The sequence below is a fragment of the Seriola aureovittata genome, chromosome 7, assembly GCF_021018895.1.
Source record: "Seriola aureovittata isolate HTS-2021-v1 ecotype China chromosome 7, ASM2101889v1, whole genome shotgun sequence".
NCBI classification, from domain to species: domain Eukaryota; kingdom Metazoa; phylum Chordata; class Actinopteri; order Carangiformes; family Carangidae; genus Seriola; species Seriola aureovittata.
Window position 1 is genome coordinate 14,308,240 of NC_079370.1, and position 26,830 is coordinate 14,335,069.

Here is a 26,830-nt window from a genome sequence, read left to right on the forward strand (position 1 = left end):
CACCTCTTTCCAAATTCTTTTCTGGTCAGTCCTGTCCAATAACGTAATAGTTTCCCAGGCTGATGTGTCCTCCTCTGCGGAAGGACTCTTGCTCCCCCAGGTGGTGCAGTGTAGAAACAAATGAATGTGTTTGGAGGAGCAACACTGTAAAACCCTGTGCAGAACAGCAGCCTCTCGAGGCAATGACTTAAACAAACCTCTGTGGTGGTCAAAGTCATTTCAGAATGCGTCAAAATAAGTTAAAACACAGCTGATACACACAATTGTGAATGTTGCTGAGCAGTGAGTTGGGGGTTAGCTTCAAACCGTTGATGATGACGACAAATTCAATTAAGTATATTTATGTGGTGTTAAAATAACAGCATTGTTAAATTTTTTTCTGATCTGAAGAATGATTTCTGTATTTATAGCCAAAACCAAGTTTCCTTTTGGCAGCAATTTGTTCAGCCTGATACTTGATATTTAATTTCCCGTTCTTTACAACACCGTAGAAATTAACAGGGCCATCTATACCAGGCGCTATGTAGCTGTAGTTTATTTCTCTCAAACGTCATTAGTGCAGCTGCAGGTTTGTAACATTACAAGTCACCTGCCCTATACAAGAAAACACAAGTCAACCGAGAGTTAGAGCTGTGGTAATATATGCTCTCTTAATCTATAAGGCATGACGGGAGATTGATGAGACATGATGGGATATCGATGGGGCATTTTGTGAAGCCACAAAATATTTAATATCAAGTTTTATGAAGTGTGTGTTTTCTGTTCTGAGACATAAAATTTCACTGGTTTCTCAAGTCGTCTCTCCATTTCACTGTCTGTGTAGCAGCCCCAGACGTTACACCACATGACCTTACAGCATCACAAGTTCTTTGCTTTTGGACGATGTTAGATTCTTATGTTTCGCATACTCATACTGCACATCTAACTTAAATGTTCCTTATACAAAATATGTTCATATCTAGTGTTCTCAGCATTAACCATTTAAAAAAGGAAACAGACCATTACAAAACTAATACGGGAGGACACATACACAGTGTTCGCATCAGCTTACATAACAGTACAATGCAGTATAATGCATGCCCTCCATCCACCACTAAAGCAAGAATGTACACTTTCAAACATAATATGTGCACAGTGTGTCAGATCCATGGAGGTAGCTCAAATTTATAGTCAGCTTGTGCATTAATATTTGCTTTATAAAGGTGTACAAACAGTCAGTGGAGGTCAAATTGGAGCAGTGCAAACCATAGAAATGTAAATCAGACTGCTGCTGGCTGAGATTAGATTAGTCTTTGATATTTCCATTATTTGCCCGAATGAAAACATGGTTTGTCATCTATGAGGTATTTTCATTCTCTATTAGCCGTACAGGTAGAAAACCTGATCATTTTGAAACACAAAGCAAATGAATTACATGTAATCTTTTCCTCTCTTTAAGTGAAAGCCCGTGTGCATGTTGCCAACACAATCTGAGGCACAATGGGCAGCCTCACTAAACGCCTGTAGGGCACACTTCATGTGAAAAAATATTGTGAATCATTGAAGCAGCTCAACAATATCTAAAAATGATGTTGCTCATATTGTTTTGATGATTTCTGATCACTGAGTCTCTTACCATCAGCAGGGAAGCACTTGATCTTTCAGACCTACCTCTAGGCTGTAATCGACAAAACTACAAAAGGAAAAACATCATTGATTATTTTTGCAGAAATTAGAAATTCTGCGTAGACTCTCTCCAAATAGTCCCCGGTTCAATCTTGTCAAGGCTGATGTTTATTGTTGGAAATATCAAATCAGGAGAGTGGAAGGGAAGCTATTATCAGGCACATCTCCAGTGGAGGCATTCACTGTATCACAGTCACACAGCTGGAAAACCACATTTTCAAAGTATTGCCAAAGCTCCCTCTCCCCCTCTTTTTTCTGTCCCTGTCACTCTTTCTGTCTCTCTCATACACACACACACTTAATCCTGAATCTTGTAGGAAGGAAAACATAAAAAAGAGACATACTGCGTTTTTTTCTTTAGACTCTTTATTTCTTTGAATATATTTGATCAAATGTAAAATCAAACATTTGAAGTAAAGATTTAACAGTTTCTGACTAGCAAATCTCAACACCATCAAAATAAGGGAACATTATTGATACTTACTACATACTGTACGTAGGACATACTGTATCTTAGCTGAGATTTATCCAACAAACAGACCCGAATTACAAAAATTTTTTTTTTTCTTTTTTAAGTCTTATTTCTCCCATAATTTCCTGGATTTTTGAGCTAGTGCAAAATAAAATATATTGTGAAGCAATGTCCTGTATTTCTGTCAAATAAATGATGATGTAGTCTTGAAACTTCACTTCAAAGGTCTGTATATGGGGATCAGTGTTTATCCTCTCAACTGGCGACAAGATCATACCAACATTATAATGGAAGACTTTGGCTATTTACAAATCACTGAGATGTACTGTTAGTGTACAATTCCTCTCAGACATGCTGTACATTACTGATGTGTATTAGTCAAACTAAAACACCCCACCCCCATATGTCAAAGTGCAAATCACAGATCACCACAAGGTGGTGCTTATACACCATATTCAACATTATTTAGAAACGCTCTGAAAATTACATATTTGAATGGGTCTAGTTCAGAAAAGGGGTATAATGTTGTTAAGCCTCTCCAACAGGCTGATATGAGGGTCTAACTTGAAACCCCTAGACGTCTGTGGTCCACCCACACAGATGTTTTCACTGATGTTGCCTGGTTAGATCTCCGCTCAGCAATGTATGGGGCATACGCTGACTGTGCTCGACTGCTGCTGCTCCTTTTCAGGGCAGAACAATGTCCAGCTTTATTATACTTATTGAGTTGTTGTTTAATTTACAGCATAACTCCTGCCAGCATCAACCTGAGCAGAGATCTTACTGGCAAGAATAACTGTGAGGGTGTGCAAGGACTGTAAATGATACGACAGGCAATATTCAATATATTTGTCATTGTCAATAAATCGCAACAAAAGACTAAAACCAACAATGAACTGATTAAGCTAACATGTATTAACAGGTAGAAGTCTGATCCACCAAACTTCTTTGCCTCGATCTTCGCTGTTATCCGAAAAACATGAACATGGGTTATGTAGTTTATTTTCATGCTGTAATGTATCACTCCACAGCTAAAATAGTCCCCAACTAATGCATTATTTGTTCCTGTTTGAATAATGTTTGCTAAAAACTATAGTGCTATCACATATTTGCAGCTTTTAAATATTTGTGTTTTCAGTAGGGATGAATGGGCTTGGAGCTGGGCGCCACAGAGAGGGTAAGGAAGTCAGTAGTTTGACTAATGCATCGTTGGCTTTGGTCTTTTCGTGGGATTTATTGACAACAAGAAAAATGCAGAGTAACACCAGCCGTTTCCTTTAAGCATCAATCCAACATTTTATAGATTTGTCCGTGTCATGGTGTCATTTCAGGTCTGTATTTGAAAAATAACAATTCCTTTAAGGAAAGTACAAACACGGGCCAGGCTCACACAGAGAAGAATGGCTACAAAGACAAATTGATGAAACAGTAGCTCTACTTTGTAAAAGTGAGGAATATAAGACCACATCTTTTTGGAGGAGAACAGTCACTGGGCAGTGTTTAGCCTGAGCAATCAAACACACATAGACAGAGAACAGTCTGGTTACTGGGTTTACAACAAAACACCTTTCAGGAGCTCTAAAAGGTTAATGGCTATTATGATAAACTGCAGTTCATATTCACACATACTGTATGTTACAGTGTGCAAGTCAAATTCAATTCTGAGGAGGCCAAATTATGCAGATGTTCCCAAAGAACTGTAGCACATTCATGAACATTAGATCAATACCTGAACTGACAATGAACAATAGCAGAATCACTTGATATTGGTGAGTTAATGGAATGATTGAAGAAGGAGGCGCTGTGGCACATACAGTACATAGGCTACATAAGGGTTAGAATATCTATACACACAACTGTACACTTTCTGGGATACAATTTGCTGTACATGATCGACACTAGCTGGCTAGTTAACTCTACAACTCTCTCTTTCTTTTTCTGAATAGTAGCTCTATCATTCATCAAAAATAAAGTTGAGATAGTTTGCCCGATGTGTGTTTACATTCCCTGTCCCGGTATATATTGTTTTTTTTCTCATGGATAAACCTGTAGGACATAATATGATGAGAAACAGTCAGTTTATTATTCCCGTTATATCTAATAGTTGAGGAACAGGGGCACCACCACCACCGCCACCAACACCACAATCCTGCTGGATGCTTCATCAAAGTGCTGCTGCTCAGAACATACACATGTGACTGTGGACATGCACAGACCTACACACATACACACATACACACCACACATACATACAGACACATACTGTTCCTGAGTATGAACTGTAGGGTTTTTATTTTGGCTCTACTCTAAGAAACAAATCTACTAACAGAAAGAAAGCTGTTTTAATCAAAACAGCAGTACTCTGATATACCAGGTATGGACTTAACAAAGGCATACCATCATTGAGGAAAATAGGTTTTAACGGTAAAACCCTAAAAACCATGTGCTGCTGTGAACCAGGTATGTATATATCTAAGGCCATAGTTTCTGTAAAGAAAGCGACAGGATACATCAGTAGAATGGGAAGTTAACATTTTTCCATCAATAAGTAATTATTATGTCATGTTTTTGATTTTTTTTTCTTTTTATATTATGGTGTGTTTGCATTTAAAGTTGCTCTTCTATATTGACAGTGGGTCAGATGGCACTGTGTAACGTGAAAGGGGACGCTCGTGGTGATGAATCCATAGAAAATTATTAGCGAACTCAACAGTTCCTCTTTTCTTATCATCTTTCATCTTTTCATTGTTTTGGTTTTATGGCCCACAACTTTTACTATTTTGGCTCACACTCATCAACCAAATTTCTAGCTGCAGCAGGAAGTTGTTTTCAGTAAAGAAGCTCTAAAAGTAATGGAGAATTGTGTGACTTCAGAGCCAGATGTTTCCCTCAGAGCAGAAACAGAGCTAAAAGTAGGATGAGCTGGACTTTGATTCATCAGGCTACCTGAAACATGACTCCAGATGAATGCAAATGTTGCTCTGTGTCTGCTGGATGTGTCATTACGCAATTGTTGGCTAACAAATTTGCCATATCAAATTTAAAAGGTATATATATATGTATATATATCTCAATGTTATGTTTACCATTTGCTGTGCTGCCCCCAAGTGGCCAAAAAAACTATTAATTACAGTAGCTATATTGCAGTATGCGGGCTGAGTCCATACAAAGATTAGCTAAAAACCCATCCAGAGGTATTAGACCAAAATATTTTTTCCCTTTTTGTACATATTTGAAATGCTGCAGATAGCAGCCAGGGTAAAAGACAAAACACATGCTATCCTTGAAAGGAATTACCAGACTTTGCTAACAAGCTATCAATGTAAAGTTGACTGAGGAACTTCATCAGAGGAATGCACCCATGTGCAACTGCTGTCACCCACATATTGCAAAAGCATTGGTATGAAATTCTCAGCATATACTCGTCACTGGTGCAGGAAACGACACACACATGACGTCATGAGTCAGTACTGAGGACAAATTCAGTGGTTTACATTCAGGCCTTTTCACTTTTTTATATTTGCAGGCTGCACAGACAACTGAGCTCACAGCTACCAGCCACACACACACCTGACACACACAAAACCAACACACAGGCACATACATGTGGAGACAAAGTGGCACAACCCAACAGTGGTAGCACACATCTGTTATGGTATGAAAATGAAAACTAAATTAATAACAGAAAACTCAAAATCCTCATCGGACACACAAGGCAGGGTAAATCACAGCCGTGATGATTGAGCATTGTTATTGAAATTAACAACAAAGCAATTTAACAGCGAAACAAAGAAAGGGTCAAAATATGGGCACCCACTTTCCACATGCTGACATCGGGGTCTGTGCTTGTTCATGTGATAAGAGGAATGGTTGACTGCTCTGCATTCAACAGGTTCAAGCCACATGACAAAAGAGATCAAATGTCAAAGTAAAACGTCTCTCAGGTGACTGACTGCCATTCATACTCAACATTCACGCTGCATTCATTTTTGCTTTCAGCATTGATTGCACTGATCTCATGTGTGATACCACTTATGAAGGTGCTCTACTGTACTTCATCGTAGATATCAGACTTAAGTGAAAGAAAAGAAAACATGTAAATACTGTGTAAACTCAGTCTATATTACAGTAGTCTGGATAGAGAGAAAAGAGAGGGGATAAACACAAAGCAAACCACTGGTATTTAAAATTCCTTAAAGTTCTCTCAACAGTCTACTCTTTTGTTCAAGCACCTTTCACTCCCGGTACTGGAGTGGCCCTCTATGCTGATTTTAACCTCCTGAGGGACAAAAGAGGGTTTGGGCAGAGTCAGAGGAGGTTCCTCCTCAGCTCTCTCAGTCTGGTCTCTCTCCGGAGCTGACCAGCGTCTCTTCCGGACTGAGGGTCTCTCTGGATCACCACATTGTATTTTGTTAAGCGCAGGCATGTCTGTTTTCACTGATTCCTGTCTTACTTCTCCAGTTCCCGAGACTGTCAACATTGGTCCAGCTCCATAGATCCCCTCCGCTGGTCCTGGAAGTAGTCCCAGTCCTGGTGGTAGCTCTAGTCCTGGTCCTGGTCCAGTTACCTGCTCCCTCTCCAGCCTGTCTGCACTGGAAGCCTTCATTAGGAGGCCACTGTTACTGCCTGCAGCGTTTGGACTCATACTGTTTCTTACAGCGGCATCCACATTGTGACAGGAGTCAGAGAGGTGACTCGACTTCAGCTTAGTCCCCAAAGCCTGGCTGTCTGTTACCGAACTACTCCTCAAGCCGCGGAGGGTCAGCGACACACACACATCGCCCACACACAGCTTAGCGCAGGACAGCTCAAACAGCTGGGTGGTCCGGTCTGGGCAGCAGGACGACCAGCCCTGACCAAATACAAAGAAGGGGTACTCCACCAGCACCTCTACACACACCTGCATAGGAGCATGTGCACAACAAACAGAGTTAGCTCACTGTAAAACACAGGACGTACAAAAAGAACAGAACTTTTCAAATCTACTATGTGAAGGATTTGAAAGGGATTATAGCGTCTTGCAAATTATTCTGTTTTAGAATGTAGAATAATTTGATTTTGTCCCTTTTTGCAGAGGAAATTTGAACATGTCACAGTAAGAAAAGCCTGGGTGTAAATAATAAAATAATGGTGCCTCAATTCTATTTAGCTACTCAAGTTTCAGGATCCTGGTCTTGTGCATGCTGCCTCACTGTCAGACTGTCATGATTTAGTGGGACACTTGAATAGAACAGACTACTATGTTGAAAACCGGTGAAGTCTAGAGCGGAGACTGTTATATTTTAAAGCTTTTTAAATTTTTAGCTCATCACAGATCAGAGCAGCACTGACAAGTTCACATTTCTGTAAACTGCAGAATGTCACACTTAGTACATATCTTGGTCAAAATTCTTAAATAACCAAATTGAAGAGATTATGTATTTATGTTAAATCATTAATATAACTGAATACTCAATAATCCAGTATCAGTCAGGCTCTCGCAGTGGACATTAGCAGTAGGTTGAAAAAAAATCATTTGAAGTAAGAAGGTTTTCGTTTGTCCTACTTCTGCATTAGTGATGGAGTTTGAAAATGTTTTTGCTTCTAAAGGCATTTTGTGAGTGAGGGATGTTCACCTCGGTTTGTAACTGGTCAATTTTAGAGTACATTTTTTCATCAATTTCACCATCGTTTGGAAAAATTATATAATTCTGCTGCCTATTTATTTACTCTATGAGCACTGCTGTCTGCCACAGAGGTTTTTCTTCCACTACTACCACTAGGGGGCGCCAAATACTTGAGATTTCAAATTCTACACAGAATGACCTTAAAAAGTTAAAACTCATGATTAATCATACAACAGAGATGAATCTGGAATATCTCACCTGTGCTTTGAGCTCTCCCACAGAAAACTGTATGACCACAGCATTGGGAGTTTGCCCACTGTCAATACGCTCAACAGTGCTGGAGTCAATCTTCAGCTCACTGCTAATCTCAGCGCTCTGGATGAAGTCCTCTGTCTTGAGGTCCTCCACGCGCTTCAGCTCCCCATCAGCCAGCTGGATGATAGAGCCTCGCATGAAGAACGGAGGAAGTGCCACAGGGGAAGAGGAGGAGGAAATGGAGGGGGAGGCTTGGATGGAAACAGGGGCTGGGGCTGGAACAGGAGCAGGAGTTGGGGAGGGAGCTGCCACCACTGCAGGAGCCGGGTTTGGGGGCAGGACCGGCAGCACTGGAGCCTGTGCGACAGCAGGGGGTGGTTGATTTCCATCTGGCCCGAGCGCCTCACACTTGGACAGGGCTGTGGCCAGATAGGCATGTGGCATGGCGGTGGATATTTGAGGGGTAGTGGTAGCAGTCAGGGCGCTGACAGTACGACTAACCTCTATTTCTGTGCCGTTATTGGCACTGCTGACTGGGATGAGGAGGGACTGGCCACTTGGGATGACCAGATGCTGGGGCAGTGCAGCGTGGTAGCTGACAGCATGCTGATTCGCACTGGTGATGTAACCAATGATAGGCGGCTGTGTGGAGGAATAGAGACTGGGTGGCAGCTCCTCAGGGGGTAGAGTGGTCTGGATGACTGTATGAGGAGCAACAGACTTCACCACCTCTGAGGAGGAGAGGGAGGTGAAAGAAGAAGATCTGGACACTGGTTTCCCCAAGCAGATGCCTCCTTTCTCAGTCTGGACTAAGGAGATCTTATTTGAGCCAGCTTCATGTTCAGCTCCATGGTTAGGATGGGCCACCAGCACCAAGGAGGTCTGGAGTCCTGCAGGATTTTGGCCATAGTCTGCAGGCAGGAGTATATGTCTGGCCTCATAGCTCTGGACCTGCTGATGGTTTGCTGCCTGACTGTGGGCTTTTGCCTGTTTGACAACCTCCAATTCCCCGTTAAGTACACTCTTAGCATGCCCCTCTGGTTTCTTTCCAACTGAACCATCCGCATACTGAACCACCAGCTGGGAGGGAGCAAGAGTAAGTGTTTGAGGGAGGACGGCTGTGTGTGGGTGGAGCTGGAGGTGCGCCGTGGGTGAGGTGACAGAGTTTCCGCTGACAGTCAGAGGTGTTCTGCTGTCCAGGTGGATGTACTGGCTGGTGACTTGGGGAGAGCTTGGTAGCGACACAGGTGCCAGTTCTGTCGGGGAGAGGCCTATTTGAAACTGCTGCTCCCCTTTGGTGTTGGGGGAGATCAGGGCAGTGGTGTAACCATCCAGCTGCGGACGCTGTCCTACTATGTTAGTGCTATTAGGCACAGAGCTAGCGTTTGTTGAGATGATGTGAGAGGAGATGTAGCCGGCATAGGGCCCAGAACTGATGAACTGAACGTTGGGTCCCAGCTGAGCAAACTGGATAGTCCCGGCCTGCTGGGGAAGGGCTGTGGGGTAAACTGCAGGTAGAGAGGCCAGGGGCACTGCAGAAAGAGGAGTGGTTGAGGAAGGAACAGAGGTGGAAGGAGAGGAGGAGGAAGTAGAGGAGATGGGACATCTTGGGCTCTCTGCATCCCTAGATTTGCAGCGCTCACTGGCTACACTTGCCAGCCACGCTAAGTTCTCTGTGTGGGGACTATCATTTACCACTGCGGCTGGTGGCGTAGCAGCGGCTACTACCACTGGCCTCTGCTCCAGAGCGAGGATCTCACGCTTCTTAGGAGGCAGGCATCCATTACTCCGCTCCTGGTTGGATTTCATTGTGCCAGCGTGGTTTTAATATTTCCCAGTACAACGTCTAAGCTCCTCTGAGGTCGCTTTCTCGCTCTCTCACCTCCACTCAGTGGTTATGTGCAGAGGCTGGCCTCTCTGTGCACTGTGTGGCTCTGACTCTCTTGGTTTTCACTGGTACACAGCTCCAGGTCTCAGACCAGAGAAGACGGAGTCACTCCAGCTCAGAAAATGAGCTCCATAGACTTCATGAGGAATCATCTCTGACCGATCCACCTCTTCCACGATGTCGGCAGTAATCTGGTGGCAGAGAGAAGCTCAAATCAGACACCCAGGTAATGTGCAATTAAATTAAAAGGTCCTAATGATATGCTTACAGATTTTAAAGCCCTCTTCTGCATTTGTGCTATATAAATGAAATTGACTTAACTTGACTTGGCTTAAAATTCAATTCAATCTCATTAGTCTAATTGCGCTGCAGAACTAGCTCAGAAAGCACAGCCTGTGTTCATGAACCATGTTCACAACATTTTCCTGCAGGGTTACAAATGCAAAACAGCAAACACCTAAACACTTCACTCTTTAAAATGTATCTGCTTTCATGCTATACTTTGCTTTGCCACAAGGTGGTACCTGGTGTAACCACTGCATCTGATCTGTGTTTTTCTAATACACTTGAACACAACATGCAGGCCATTCGCTGTACATGTCTCTCCAAGACCAACTACTAAAGATGACTCCGGAGGATCTACACGCTCTTATCTGTCAAAGCTCAAGCAGCCTTCCCATTAGTAATGACGTATGACACACAGGAAAGTAGAGTACAGTGTTGTGTGTCATCATTTACATAATGTGGAAGAGGCTCTTTCATGTTTTCAACGCCAGGCAGGAGTTTCCTGAGTTGCCCTGTTTGGGTGTCTGAGTGTGTCTGAGTGTGTGTGTGTGTGTGTGTGTGTGTGTGTGTGTGTGTGTGTGTGTGTGTGTGTGTGTGTGTGTGTGTGTGTGTGTGTGTGTGTGTGTGAGAGTACTCATGTGTACAAGGTGAGTGTATGTGCATTGCTGTTGGCTGTTATCTTGCTCCAGGCTCTAGGGTAAGAAAGCAGTGCAGAGTGAAAGGATAACAGCACAGAGTAACAGCCTCAGAGGAGCCTGTGCTTTTGTCTTTGTTTTAACACTCCCAGGCCTTGTGTTGAGTCAGTGGGGCTACTGTAAATATAACATCCACCTCCAGACAGGAACTCTGGGTCAGTGGGCACATCAGAAAAATGAAGTGAAAACAATATGGCTTGAAACTTCATTATGGAACATTCTGCAAGAGTCGTAACTGGGCCTTTGTTGCGATCACTAAAGTGCTTGAAAATATTTTAACAATGGGTTTCCGCTCTACCCCGTTTGAGTGGTGTTTCAAAGTGGACAACAAACAATGACTAAGTAGGCCCTCCTAAGAGTTTGGTATAGCGAGAGGCAGAGTGAAGGCTAGGTCAAAACACTGAAACAAACTCTTTATTCCCAGTTAGAAACTGTGAGGTTACTGGAAATGATGATGTATAGAAGGTGGGTTGGTAAAAGGTACCTAAACATGTCAACAAGCCACAACAGCAGCTACGGTAGTGTTTGACTGCAGGGCTACTCCAACATATCGTTTCAGATACTACAGAGTCATGTGTATGCATACTAACATACTGTATCTCTAGTAAACACAAACAATATGCCATGCATCGATTATTTAACCAACATTAACATACAACCTTTTGCTTCCCGTGAGCTCTTTTTTTTTTTCACAGTTTCTTTTTCAGATTTACTGTTCTTTCCTGCAGGCTTATCTGTGGGTCAATGCACAGGACTCTGAGTTGTTCATTAGCCAGAGGCACAACAGAGATGGAGTGTATGACACACACTCATACATCCATCCATTCATTTTTCTCCCCCCTACATTCCATTCAGAGGAGCCAGGCTATTTGACAGTGCTAAATTGTATTTTCATATAACAGAGGAGGTTCACTACAGCGGAGAGACACACAGACATGTTACATAAAGAACGAGGGGAAAAAAACACAGAAGGCGACCTTGGTCAGTTTGTATTTAGATGCATCTACCTCTAACGCTGGCTTTGACAAGGTCACTGCATCCAAATGCAGCGCGTACCGCAAACCGTGCAGTTCATCTAACCATAGAGCCTGGTAGATCCACCAGATGTAACAAAGGAGGAAAGCAGCAGCAGGGCTGGAGAGAAACAGAAACAGAGAGAGGAGAGTGAGGGGGAGGAGTGGGAGAAAGGCAATGTAAGATGACAGAACTGTGTAGAAGGAGGAGAAGGAGTAAGGGGGGGTGAGAAAAAAGAAGATTAGGAATGGAGAAGAGGGAGATAGAATAGGGAACAGGGAGAAGACAGAGTGCTGCTTCTCCTGACCCACATTGAACAGCGCCTACAGCATCAGAGCACCATAGCCCCCGCCTCGCTGAGAGATCCCCGATCAGCAACACAGCCACTGTTGTTGCCGCTGAGCGATGCATCGCTCAGCGGCAACAACCCCACCTCAGCAACACCGTGTCAACACTGTAATGACATCACATCTGAAGCACAAGTACCTCCTATGATTACAGCTGCATTGGAAGACAAAGCCAGCCTGCTCTGATTTCTGAATGCCACAAAAAAAAAAACCACACACACAGCTCTGGAGTCAATAGACTAAATATAAAACAAGATGCTCTTGAAGAAAGTGTCACTCCTTTCCTCATTTGACCTGTACACAGCACTCTCTGCACATGATCACTCACACACACACACACACACACACACACACAGCACAGCAGCCAAAAGCCTCTCTAGATTTTCCAGCGTCAGCCTATTATTAGAACACTGACACCAACAAATATACGGCCTGTGGAGAACAAAGGCGAGCTTTCAAGACATGACTGTCACAGCAAGCCAGACAGCATGGGATCCCCGTGTCAGTCCCCTGGCCCAGGACTGTCACCTCTGAGACATGTATGGAGGGGTGACAACAGAGAGCGAGGGGGGACAGGACGCTCTCTGTTCCGTTCATCACACTGATGCTTTTCAGCTCAGACAGAGTGGTAGAGCCAGCCTCGCATGTGATCCTCTTTCACACTCCCACACAAAAAGCTGCACAAACCACAGAAATAGGTTGGTGTGGCGGTGTGTGTCTGCCATCATTGCGCACGCAGGAGTGCTAGATGAGATGATGTTTTCATTCAGCCTCCTCTCTGTTGTCTCCAGGTGAGAGGCCCCCCAGCGGAGTTACATCGCCTCTCTTACGCAGCAGCTACCAGCTCCTCCGGCCCCCCACCTCCACCCCCTCAACCTGAGCCCTGAGTCTTCTCTCATGCTCGCAGACCCACTATTTACTCCTCGCATTGATCCACGGCTTCATAGCAATAACATTTCTCTGCAGCACAATGATGCGGGGAGGCAAGAGAAAGGCAACAGTGTCCTGAGATGGAGCTTCTTTGTAAAAAATTCACACAAAAAGCAAATGCAGTGTCCCTTGGGTTTTAAACCTGTTGTCAATGCTGCCATACATCATGTTTCACCTGCTGGACCAGTCATAGATACACAGTGAATACCCTGTAAAGCAAATGGCTATATATAGAAAACAAAAACATCATTATCAATCTGAGCTCTAGCATCAAACAGAGGGGGAGGTACTGTTGAGGACAATATGTACATGCATGTATGAGTGATTCGGTGCATATAAAGAAGACCTCACCTCAACCCACTTAAAAACACAGTTGATTTAACCACACGGCAGATCAATACAGTGTACTGCTTTTTCTAATACCCAAAAGAGCCATTTTACTGCCCCCTTCTCTGCACAACAGTGGTGCCTGTGCCTTTAAGAGGCGGACCGACCGTGTGGCAGACTAAAGCAGACAGTAAGAACAGGCAGAGGGGTTCAAGGCTGTTTGTCTTCACAATGACTTCAGAGTTCTGCATCACTGCCCGATACACACAGTATACAAGCATGTATGCAAGCGTACCTCATAGCGAGCGCCACTACAACCAAACAGGATCAATGCTGCAGAGTCCTACAACTGTGACTCTGGACAGATGCTGCGACTGTAGCCTCTGGGGGCTTTAGAATGACAGTGAGAGCGCATGAGTGTAGTATCAGGGCAGAAAATACTACTATGCCACAAATCAAGAAGAAAAGAGACAACCCACCCTCCTCCCCTCCTCTGGTTAGAGTACTAAGAATAGCTCACCAGTCTCTCCACAGCCACTGCTTGCAGAGCATGTCCAAGGATTCTTCCTGCCTCTCAGAGTGTGTATGTGTGTGCGTGTGTGTGTGTGTTTGTGTGTATATGTGCTGAAGACGTGTTTCCTAGGACTCCTCTTCCTGAATCTCTCCTTTGTGCCGCTCTCCTCTCCTGGAGCCTGTGCTGTAGCTGCTCCAGCTCTGCCTTCCTCTCTGGACTCTCCGGTTTGGAAGCTACGCTGCCCCTGCGGGTTGACGGTAAAGGAAGTTCCCCACTGCTGAAGCTCACAGCAAGTCCTGCGTGCAAGGCTGCTTCAACGTGTGTTATGCAAGGCCACCAGACCGCCAGCTCCCTCTCCGCCTGGCTGCTTCTCTCTCTCTCTCTCTGTCTCTCTCTCTCACTCTCTCTCTCTCTCTTGCTCTCTGTATTTCTGCCTCTCTCTCTCTTTCCCTCTCTACCTCCCTCCCTCCCTCCTCTTTCTTTCTCTCTCTCAGTACTCCACTGACACAGCTCCTCCCCCAGCCAGCCTCATCAGCCGCATCAGGTATTCATTCAAAAAAACACACTCTACTTGGCTCAGCGCCCAGACTACGCTCACACAGAGAGGGAAGGAGGGGGAGGGAGCAACAGACTGAGGGTGAGGGAGGGAGAGAGGGAGAGAGAGAGAGAGAGAGAAAGAGAGAGCTGGAGATTCAGAGAGGGTTTGCTCAGACAGACATACTGCATGAATGTGAATAACTGTGGGATACTCACATTGGCACAACCATGTGTAGATACTAACACATATGCACGCACACAAACTGACAGAGGATTAAATTGTTCAGTGTGTTAGCACGTCAAAGCTGTTTTAATGCACTGCCTTGTTCTTGTTCATTTTCATATGCATTTTCCCTGCAGAGACAAATCTCCTCCTAATCTGCCCTGTGAGCTGCCCTACAATTACAGAGTCTCAGCCTCTATTCAGCTGCAAAGTGACACGGAGTAACCTGCCACCACCCCCCCAAGGTCTCTCCAGGCCTCCCCGTCAGTGCAGTCCGGCAGTGCTGATAACCCCCCTCCCACCTCCCCTCTACCCCCCCCCCCCTTCCTGGCACTGGGGCCCTCCTCACCCGAAAGCCTCCTCCTTATCCTGGACGGCACGCGGCAGAGAGAGCCAGGCTTCAGGCAGGCACCTCATCACCAGGCCAGCCAGCTATCTGTCCCCATGCAGGCGAGACAAGCTGGGTGTCCCCTCCACCCTATAGACTGCAGACTGGGTGGAAACACAGAGAATACATCAAATCACACGCTACGACAAGCCTTTAGTGAAGAGTATCACACCTGCAAAGCCTCTTGGGTGGGGATTATACATTCTCACTGCTGCATCCTAGAAGAGTTTTCATGTGCATACCTAAAGGGAATCTTGTGCAGTTGTGAATAAATCAGACAGAAAAAAGTTGGGATTACTTAATTATTCCTGAAATTATAAACAATAAAAGTATTATTTAGAGAATATTTTCTTCATTCCTCAATCCAACTGGATCTCTTTTGAGCCCAACCAATCTGTTACAGTATGAAAACCGTGCTGTCAAACCCAGGGAACATGTTTTGTACGGTAGGTATATATTTCTTGAGCTTCTGTATAGCCGCTGTTTGCTGTTAACTGCAGCAAGCTGGAAGACATAGATCTAGTGCACATGTGATCTACAGTAGATAACACACACACACACACACACACACACACTGAACCACACAAGTGCTAAGATGTGTTTCCCCAGCTGTTGAACCTGAGAACACATGTGCTGTGTGTCTTTCCTGCCAAGGGGCTACAGCCTCATCTTACTACTGTGACTCATATTTCTTCAAAGAGGCTATACCAAGCCAATGTAAACCTCAGGCACAACACAATCCCGCAGGCAAGGGAATGGATAGCAACATGACAGAATCCCATTGTGAAACATAAGGGCATCTACAAGTGATTGCGGTTTCCTTGCCTTGAAATGGTTCACTGTAAATTGAAGGTCAGAATTAATGTCAGCCAAGTGAGCTGAAATAAGCTTTCCTGTGAGAATTCACAAATCCAGCTCGAGTTGCATGGAGAAAAAAATAAATGCTCACTGCTCTGAGTAGATCAAGAATGAGACAGCATGAAGACAGATCTGTCAAATCTGTCTTGCTGTTTGTGCTTCAATCAAAGACTTCCCCTGCATCTCTCTGCAGGAAGAGTTTTCAACACCGATCAGGAATATTTAATCTTTGTTGACAGTTATACAGAATACGACTGGATGCTGATTATTGTGTTCCAACTTGACAACGGGGGTTTTGCTGGCCTAGTTGCATGTGTCCTTTTATTCTGAGCACACACACAACTGTGGGCTGTGCTACAAGTGTAACATTCCTCAGTGTGTTGCACACATAATGAGAGGGAGGGCTCCAAACCCTAACAACATATGTCGTCTTACAAACATTAACTACCGGAAGCAGATGAGTGTCTGACTAACAGCAGTGCAGTAGTAGCCTGGTGGTGGAAGTGTGAATACTAGTAGGGAAATACCAATAGTAATGGTAAGAGGACGTGCAGCAGTAGCTCTCTACTTCACCGTCTCAACAAATCAACAATGCATTATGCCCACATTCCTCCATTTTTAAACACACAGATGTCTGTGCACACTGTCTCTCAGTGCTCTCTCTTACTCATACACTCACAGACAGTAGCCTTCAGCAGAAAACACCACAAAAACTCAAGTGGGCACCAGTTGCTGCAGGTTGTAACACTGTATGACCTTTTCTGCGCAGGGAAACACAAGTTCCAATTTAAGTTCTTGCGGGAACTTTTTCAACAATGACCTCACAGAGCTCAATTCTGTAGAGATGAATCATATTACCTTGAAACTGTTCTGTGTCCGGCAAACAAATTATCCAAGCATCATTATCCGCATTCTGTTCTGTATCCTCACCATACACTCACACTGTGGCTAAGTGAGCCTCCTCTAATGCAGCAGACATGTCCAGACATGTAGCACTGATCCTCACACACACAGAAGAGGGAAGCATGTATGATGCAAACAGTCACAAATAGGAAATAGTAAGCTCTTTCCCACTGTGTTAATGAGCTAATTCATCATTTCTTCAAACATTTCCTGGAACACCGGTTCAAAGAGTTTTTTACACATACTACTTCCATATACTATGACAGGGGTGTAAGATGCAGTCAGATCCTTCTCTGAAGTGGCAATACCACAATGTAAAAGTACCGTGTTTAGTAAAAGTCTAATACTTCAAATAGTGCTTGATTAAAAGCACAAAAGTAGTATCATGTAATTAAACTATAAAAAGTTAAAGTATTCATTACATAATCGCACACATCTGTGTGCTGGTTCTTTCATCTATAATAATGTATCATAACAAGTTTATCACTTGTTTTGTAAGTAAAATTAAAGTGGTGAGTAACTATAGCTTCTCACTACATATTTTTTGACATTTCAAACACCAAACCATTAATCAATTCAATAAAATAATCAGCAGATTATTAATAAATGTTGTTGGTAGCAGCCCAATAATAACAGAAAACTGATCCCCCAAAGCTGATCCACTCTCAGTGGCTTACTCTGAGCTAGAAAGCAATGCTGCTTAACTTGTAAGCAGTTATAATATTAGCTTGTTAGCAATACCAATATTAAACCACTCTGAAACAAGTGGTGTTGAACACTTTCTCTTTGATTGTTTACTGTCTCACTCTGCCTTTCTTGTCTTTACTGTACTTTTCTTTTTAAATGACATAATTTAAATGACATACATGTTACTAAAGTTACCTGAAGTCCTCAGCATCAGCATAAGTGATCGACGACGAACTATTTTTATCCCAAGTGGACTAAACCATTGGCCCCTTTCAGAGGGGGGACGCTAGCCCCTACAGAGGCTCCAATGTGGTTCTAAGAATTTTTTAAAAAGTCCATCCAGGTCTGTACTCAACAATAATAGGTGACTTAGTGAATTAATGATTTTACTCAATTGTCCTATGCTTAAAGGTGCCCAGCTCCCATGGATTTACAAGACACTACTTATGGTACCTTCAAGAGAGAGAAAACCCTGCAAACACCCCTGGGCCAAATACATATTTTGTTGATTTTTGAAGTGAAAAATGTAAATACAAGCCCTGTAACAGCAAATACACATTAATAGTCTTTGTTCAAATGCAGTGTTGCTTTTGAACACCTTCCGGTCCCCCGGCCCCCACCCCTTGGCTTGCAAACACTTTAAATTCTTCATTCAGGAATTCTCAGACTCTGCTTAATTTTCCCAGTTTCAGTTTCTTGACTGACTACAGGACATTTTCATCCAGAATTTGCTGATATTTATTCTTCCCTCTATCTGTGCAATGTTTGTGTCACTGGCTACCACACAATCTCAAAGCAGAATATTTCCACATCCTTATCTGGCAAGGTGTTCTTTTCATCAAGTGCTGCTACTTTATTTCTCCAGACTCACCTCTGGTGATTGTGGCCATTTTAACTTCATCTCTACACAGCACTCATTCCCAAAACGACTTGGGTTTATCCAGATGTTGCTTTTACTTCAGATGCTGACTTTTGTGATGAGTTCAGAGGTAAGGTTCCTCTCTGATGACTCTTCCATCTAGACCCTGTTTGTGCATCAGCGCTGCACAGAGGAAGAGTGCACAAGCTACTCCTGTGTCAACTAAACCTTTCTGCAGGTTATGTGGGTTTTTTTTACTTTCTGCCCAGCAGATGCAGTTTTATTTTCTGAAAGTATTCTTGGTTTTCCAGATTTTGTCTTGTACATTTCCACTTAACTGACTTTTCTGAATGACATTTCGGACATTTGGTACCAGTTATAGCTTCTCCTGCTTTGTAGGCATCAATTAGCTTCATTTTCAGAACCACAGCCAGTTAGTTTAGAGGAGCCAGTAGCTATTTAGTGTTGCCACAAGGTTTGAAGAGTCAGAGACTTTATCAGCTCTGGAAATGTCATCAGCTGACAATACCTGACCTGCCTTACAAGTTCTAAACAGTCAGTTAAGGTCTAATGAGTTAATGAAGTTCTGAGTGCTCAACAAGTAGAAAGGTGTCCATACTTATGTACAGGCCACACTGACTTTTTTCTTTCTTTCCTAATTTTTACGTTCATGAAATAAAAAGAAACAACATTTGAACTAAACCCTAATTGTCTAATGTTTACTGCAGAGGTTGTATTTACTTATTATCATTTCAAAAATCAACGAAATATGTAATTTGCCTGGTGTACCCAAACATTTGCATACTAAACATTGTCATTCATTGATGATACACAATCAACCAAAACTGAGCTATGTCTTCATGTGTCCAATCTGACTCTTATTTACCCATCCACACACACACACCAATGGCATCAAGCTACCAGACCACTGGCAGTAATATGGGGTTCAGAGTCTTGTCCAAGGATATTTTGACAGGTGCAGGTGGATATTGAACCATCAACTCTGTGATTGGTGGACAACCAAGTCTACCTCCTGCACCACAGCTGCCCCAACAAAGATTGAAGAAATATTTAAAAAAAAGTAGGTGTGAGAGCAAAGTTCAGTATGTGGGAGCAGCCACTGGGAAACACTATGCATTAGTAATAAAGAGAATGGAAAGTGGAGTGTGGGTGGTGGGATTAAGAGGGCATCTGGCATCAGAGCGGGAGGTAAATAACCCTGGCTTGGTCCTGTCTGAGAGAGCAGACCTGCCTCTGCTGTGGCGCGCTCCAGTTTGGAGGGAACAACATGCACACTCCACGCTATGTGGGGGGAATGTGAAAGCGCTTGCTGCCATGGCAACAAGGCAGCTCCACAGTCTCCAGTCCCCATTAAGAAAGATGGGTGGCAACGTGGCTGTAGCTCAGTGGCGGTGTAGCATGACACGCTGAAAGAGCCTATTGAAAGCCAGTGAATTCAGCAGTTAATGAAAAGAGCAAAGGGACAGCAAATCCACCAGGCAGGTGATACTGACCTCACCTCTCCCTGGGTGCATGCACTTGTGAGAGTGGTGTGAATATTATGCATCTATACTCAATATCACTATTTTCATCAGCAAATGTCTGTACAGTTTAGGGTTAAAATCTCAAAGACGTTGTCACTGAATTCCAGACTTAATTACAAAACAGGAATTGTTGAGTGCAGCTGAAAGTTCAAAGTGACCTTGAACAGAGTCCTTGGATTAAATGTCTAAAGGTCTTCCCAATAAAACATTTAAGAGTGCTGTATGATTCATAGTTGAGGCAGTGGCTGCTTGGTGTGGGGGAGTATATCAACAGTCACTCAATCAACCTGTTACATCAAAATGACTACTATTACTATTTCTCCTACACAGAAAAATCTTACAAACAATTTCTATCGGCCAAAACATAGTACATGTTTTGTATTTATGTTGCTAAGGAAAACAGGTTCTTTAGGCATGACAGACAGCAAACAGATCATTTAACAGTCAAATGTTTCTCAGTCAAGTGGTTGTGGTTTTATTGCAGGACACCATGAAACTGAATACTATGACTCTGTTTCATGTAGATGCTGTGCATGTGGTGAAAGTCAAATTCACCAGAACAAAACCAATTTCATTGCAAGTCCAAGTGCCAACACTCTTTTCATTCAGCTGAAAATAGCAAGCCACTGCTTACGCACATCTCCAGAACAAAGTTTAGGCAACTAAAGGATTGGGTGGGAGTGATTTGTGGAGGAGGAATACAGCCACTGAAGGAACTTGATGGAGTTTGTTCAAAAACATGAACCAACTAAATCAGAAAAACACCAAATAGCATATAACAAAAAGAAAAAAGAAAAAGAAAAATGGATTACAATGTGGAGCCAGGAAGCAAAGTTGTTGTTGGTTTTAATAGTTTCCAATGATGTTGGATAGTTTATAAGGGAAGACAGAAAAGGAGAATGAGGAAGAACTGCCTGAGAAATATGATCTGTTTCATTCAATAACATGTCAGTAAGTTGAGCAGACCTCCTCACCCCAGTGCACAAGTTACAAGTTCTCAACATGGATACAAGTTTTTGTTCTGTTGTAAGTGGATATTGAAGCAGGGAACCAACCATCAGTGAAATGACCTCACTGACCTCAGTGAAAGCCTGACCACACCTCCTGTCTACTGTGTAGCCTAACTACCAGACTCACACAACAGGGGGCAGTATACCAGCTTCTGTGACACTTCAGCTCAGAGTTGGAGAAGCACTGTACATTTTTCTTTGTAATAAAAAGTAATGTTCATCCCTGTAAGTTAATTATGAAAGTAAACTTTTCCTTCACTGTGGCAAGTCTCCAGTTCCATGCTTTATTTCCAACACATTCTTCCATGTATAGGCTTATCATCTTTGCAGATTAAGTCATGATATAATAATATACAAAATCAATAAATAAAAAGATGAGAAAGGTTTATCAATGGTGGAGTTTGTCCACCTTGGATTCTGTCATCTTACTATACTATTACTTTTTATGGCTACACTGTACTATGACTTTATACCTTACTATACTATGACATGTTTTTATGCCTCACTATACTATGACTTTTTTATGACTCACTACACTATGAAGGTTTTATGCCTCACAGTGGAGCAGTGGATAGAATTGATCCCACACACTGAGAAGGTTGTGGGTTCAAATCCTGGGTAAGGGGCCTTTCTGTGTGGGGTTTACATGTTCTCCCATTATTATATATATATGAATGTTTTGTCATTTTTATGCCTTGCTATCCTATGACATGTTTTGACATTTTATACTTTACTATGCTATGATATTTTTATGTCTTGCGATACTATGACATTTTTTTTACATTTTCATGCCATACTATACTATGACATTTTTTTTCTGTATGGAGGTTACATGTTATCCCTATGCCTGCATGGGTTTTCTCTGGTTACTCCGGCTAACTCTTTTAATCTAAAAATATGGACATTAGGATAATAGATATTTTACTTTTTTATGCCATATCATAGCATGACGTTTTTTGACATTTTTATGCCTCACTATACTATGACACTCTGTATGTCATACTATACCATGATGTTTTCATACTTTACTCTACTAGGGTTTTATTGTGGGGTAGCACAGTGGTACAGTGGTTAGAACTGATGCCTCAAAATGAGAAGATTGTGGGTTCAAATCTGGGGTATGGGGCCTTTCTGTGTGGAGTTTACATGTTCCCCCCATGGGTTTTCTAGGGATACTCCTGCAATGCAAAGAAAAGGACATTAGCTTAATAGATCTATGACATTTTTATGCCTTATTATAATATGACATATTTTTACATACTTTTTTACTTACTATAGTATGATGTTTTTTTGAAATTTTATGGCTTACTATACTATGACTTTTTTTTGCCATACTATACTATGACATGTTTTGAAATTTTCTGGCTTACCATACTATGACTTTTTTTTGCCATACTATACTATGACATGTTTTGAAATTTTCTGGCTTACTATACTATGACGTTTTCTGATTTTTATTCCGTACTATACTAAGGCATTTTTCACATTTTTATGCCTTACTAAAGGATGACTTTTTTATGTCTTACTATACTCTGACATTTTCATACTTTAATTTACTATGACATTTTATGCCTTATTTAATTACTATGACTTAGCTGAACCATGGGCCTGGGGCCTTTTTATGTGTCTGCATATTCTCCCTATGCCTGCCTGGGTTCTTCCGGGTACTCGTGCTTCCTCCCACAATCCAGAAACATGCACATCAGATTAATTAGCGACTCTAATGCTTCACAATACTATTACTTTCTATGCCTTATTATATTATGACATTTTTATGCCTTTCTATACTATGATGTTTGTATGCCTTACTATAATATGACCTTTGACATGTATATATATCACATACTTATATCAACAGTGATGTTACCATACGTGTGATCTATATGAGGATATATTATTATGACATATATACATCCTCTGGATATATGAAGATATAAGTTTATAACATATAGAGATACTCATAGTTAAGGGCAACTTTATTAAAACAACATGCTTATTAAAATTCTACATGTTTGTATATGATTTTCTCAATAATTCTGTATTAAATGTACTCATACATGTCTATCTTTTATATTTATAAATATAATGAACATATAGTGACAAATTAAATATTTCTATGTCATAATATTTTTTTACATATAACAAATGCAAGTAAAAAAAATGGTTCTAATTGAACTTTAATCAAATATGTAGTTGCTGTGTTTTGACTTTGAGGGACAGTACAGTCCGTGTGACTGTATTTTAAAAATTGATGATGAAAAGGTCTCTGTTATTTCACTATATCAGGCATAGTGTTGGGACAGATACTACTCTCGCTGCTTTACTGTCTCTTTGTTTCCCTCTGTCTTCTGAAAAGGTCTTGAATGCATTGTGGTGATTATGTTGTAAATAATAAAAAACTGTTGTCAGGAAAATGTATTCAGCTTCTCACCAAGCATAAACTGTATATGCAGCAGCTGTACATCAGACATTGTTTTGCCCTAAACCAACATAATCCAAGCAAGAGAGAGAAACGATGAATTTCTCTGCAGTAACCAATGCAACCTCAATGGTTGTCTTGACAACTCAAGCTTCTCGCTGCCTTAAGCAGAATTGTATTCAAAAACACGAACACCCAGAAATCTAATGTTATGTCATAGAAAATGGTGTGAATGCTCCCCCTCAAAACACACATACACACAAACACACACACACACACTTACACACTCTTTATGCCTTTACATCACTCATCCTGAGTTTGTACTCGCCTTGTATTCATATCTATTTTTATAACAGGAAAATGAACTCCAGCACAGGCAATGTACTATTCTGGAAAATGAGTTTATTCATATCATACTCACTCTTATTTATTCAGTATCCTAGAAATGAGTTCATTCATAATTTATTGGCATTGTAAAAGGCAGTAAATCCGAATGGCACAATGCTGATATGATGCACACATCCATTTGAACTGACTTAGGGACTTGATGAAAAGTACTGGAGTGAGGAGGTCTCCTGAACTTAATGATCCACTTCTTAAAAAGCAAGGGTCCCCAGCTTTATTCAAATTTTCAGTGAGGGTCCCTCACTATTAAATGCTGTCCATATACATAATGCAATTCCCAGTCCGAAAAGTCTGCAAAGCAATGACAAAAATGTAAAGTATGTGTGCAAATATATGCATATATATGTATATGTGTCTTCCCCTCCTCATCCACCATGGCATCTGAAGTGTTGGAGCAGTCTTTCGTCTTTCATTGGTATTCCTCTCCACTTGGGAGGAATGCCAACAGGCACAGACACACTGGGGAAAAACAACACAACACTGAGCAGCATTTCAGTCCACAGCACCTTTCCACACCTTCAAAACACCTGGAGCCGTGCTGCTGTCTGTGTGACGAGCATGCTCGTGTAAGCTGACACTTTGGAAGCTCTCGTGAACAAATAATGACCTTGAGGACACACATTTTGTCATTCACAGAGAATACTTTTGTCCAGTTGAGACCATAATGTTTACCTCATCCCTGTGGCCTGTACGTGGCTCTGTTCAGACACAGACACATGGCTGTCAGGGAAAGCTGTGAGCCCTCCATGCTGCCTGTGGATGACTCCCTTGTTAAAAGAGCCAGAAAGGGTGGCAGGAACTCAGGCTGGACACTTCACCATCTCCGTACCGTATGGCATGCCATGTGTCAGCAAGGAACCAGATTTGTCAAGCATGGCATCAAACAGACATATAAAAAGGGGCGAATATGATTCTAATTAAAGAGTAGACTAATGTTATCTAAGCCTGCTAATATTTATTTGAACAATGTAAGCCATTTGTTGGATAGCTCATAAAGAAAATGCACCTTTCTGTTTTTTTTATAGTCACTGGCTATAACATGAATCAATTCTAGTGCTGTCACCATTACTGCCACATTAGGATTCCTATGTATAGCCACAAGGATGATCTTGACTGTGATTGAAATAAATTATTAGTGTTTTAATAATAACTGGTTGCTATTTGTTAATTCACTGAAATGGCTGTGGGGTTTACTGCAACATTAAGTAGTTAAACACAAGTCTGTCATAAATTATAGTAATAGGTTGTCCCCTTGAGCTTTTCTAAAGTCTTCCTCCTGCACAGTCTCTCTGGATACGAGCCAGAGTATATCGATACAGAAATAGATTCCATAAAATAGACTCCAAATGGAGCAACAATCACTCATCAGTATACAGTGCAGTAATGCTGGTGGGTAGTGTCTGCCTACATTTTTCTGGTCCTCTGACTGTGAGTTATATTATTCCATTGCCTACAGTAATGGCATGGTGCATGGCAGCACCATGTGGGGGGGTCGCTCTGTAATCTGGGAGTACCATCTGTGGCTGTCAACTGAAGCTGCCACTTAGTGGGCCTAACACAATCACCACGTCCACACTTGCCAACAATTGGAGCTTCCACAGACTCTCCGAGTATATGTGACATGCCAGAAAACTTGAGGAACGGGAGAAATGTCTTAAAAACAAGTTGAAACTAGAGTTCGGGCTGTTCTTGGCTTTAGTAAAGACAGGGTTCTTGTCATGGAAAGATGAGGTGATTGACTTTCTTTGATGATAAATGAAGATCGCACACAGACTGATTTTAACAATGAGTAACATAGCATTGGGTCCACCCTCATTGCTTCAGCACAGCGTGACTGGTATCATCAACAAATATACACTAGGTGGAGCCAAACTCCTGTAACTAAGAAGAATGTGATCACTCTGTGCTCTGTAATCTCCCATTTTTACCATTTCAGCTTCCCACTGCAGATATTGCAGCAATTATGTTACGAGGTTAATTAATTATGATATATTTAACATGTATTTTTATAACATGTTTAACTGGAAAATCCCCTACCAATCACCTTTTCTCAAATAAATTAGAGAGGAATATATTGTTAAGTTTTTACTGTGGAGGTAGAGTTCATTACCCAGCAGGCATTACTGTATCTCAGAAAATCGTCCTATAGTCTGTTACACTGAGAGTGGTAAATTTTTGAGACCCCAATTCAATAAAGGCTCCATGTGCATAATAATACCCAGTGCTGTAAAACAAACCAGGAAAGTAATATGCAAAAAATTCTAACACACTGCATCTCAGGCCAAAAACCAAGCCATGAGGTTCAGGGATTATGTAGACCTTCATGATAAAACTGTGCTAGGCAAAGATCAGGGTAAGAATATTAAACCATTTCTAAAGCGTTTGGTCTTTCCAGGAGCACTGTGGCCTCAATAATTGTGAAATGGAAGACATGTGTTACGATCAAACTGAGCAAACAGGCAAAGAAGGCCTTTACCAGGGATGTGAACAAGAACCGAACGATCACACTAACAGAGTGTCTGACGTCCCTCTGCAGAGACGGAGAACCTGTCGGAAGTACAACCCTCTCACCAACACTTCATCATCCAGGACCTTTATTGTGGAGTGGCTACAGACAGAAGCCACTTTGAGTAAAAGGCATATGACAGCCCACTTTAAGTTTGTCAAACGGCATTTAAAGGACTCTGATAACATGTTGAAAAAAATTCTCTGGTCTCATGAGACAAAAATTTAACCCTTTCAGCACCTGGCTAATACCATTCCTACAGTAAAGCATGGGGGCGGCAGCATTCTGGCGCGGCTGCTTCTCAGCAGCAGGAACAGGGAGACTGGTTGGAATTGAGGGAAGGATGAAAGCTTTCACATACAGACAGTTCCTTGAAGAAAACCTGCTCCAGCAATGGTTCACCTTTCAGCATGACAATGACCTGGAGCATATACAGCCAAGACAACGCTGGAGTTGCATTGGGACAAATCTCTGACTGTCCTTGAGGGGCACA

At 42.2% G+C, this 26,830-nt stretch overlaps 1 protein-coding gene across 2 annotated transcripts; it reads right to left on the bottom strand.

Moving 5' to 3' along the window:
• Nucleotides 1–3,457: 3,457 nt before the first annotated feature.
• LOC130172429 (ataxin-1-like) lies at nucleotides 3,458–14,408 on the bottom strand. 2 transcript variants are annotated; one of them, XM_056381166.1, is made up of 4 exons: nucleotides 14,005–14,408; nucleotides 11,874–12,000; nucleotides 8,002–10,077; nucleotides 3,458–7,037 (listed from the first exon to the last, which is right to left on the bottom strand). In XM_056381166.1, the coding sequence occupies exons 3-4, from the start codon at nucleotides 9,805–9,807 to the stop codon at nucleotides 6,342–6,344; spliced, it is 2,502 nt and encodes an 833-aa protein (XP_056237141.1). In that variant the 5' UTR covers nucleotides 9,808–10,077; nucleotides 11,874–12,000; nucleotides 14,005–14,408; the 3' UTR covers nucleotides 3,458–6,341. The 2 variants fall into 2 exon arrangements, with proteins under 2 accessions (XP_056237141.1, XP_056237140.1); XM_056381165.1 differs by lacking the exon at nucleotides 11,874–12,000.
• Nucleotides 14,409–26,830: the final 12,422 nt, after the last annotated feature.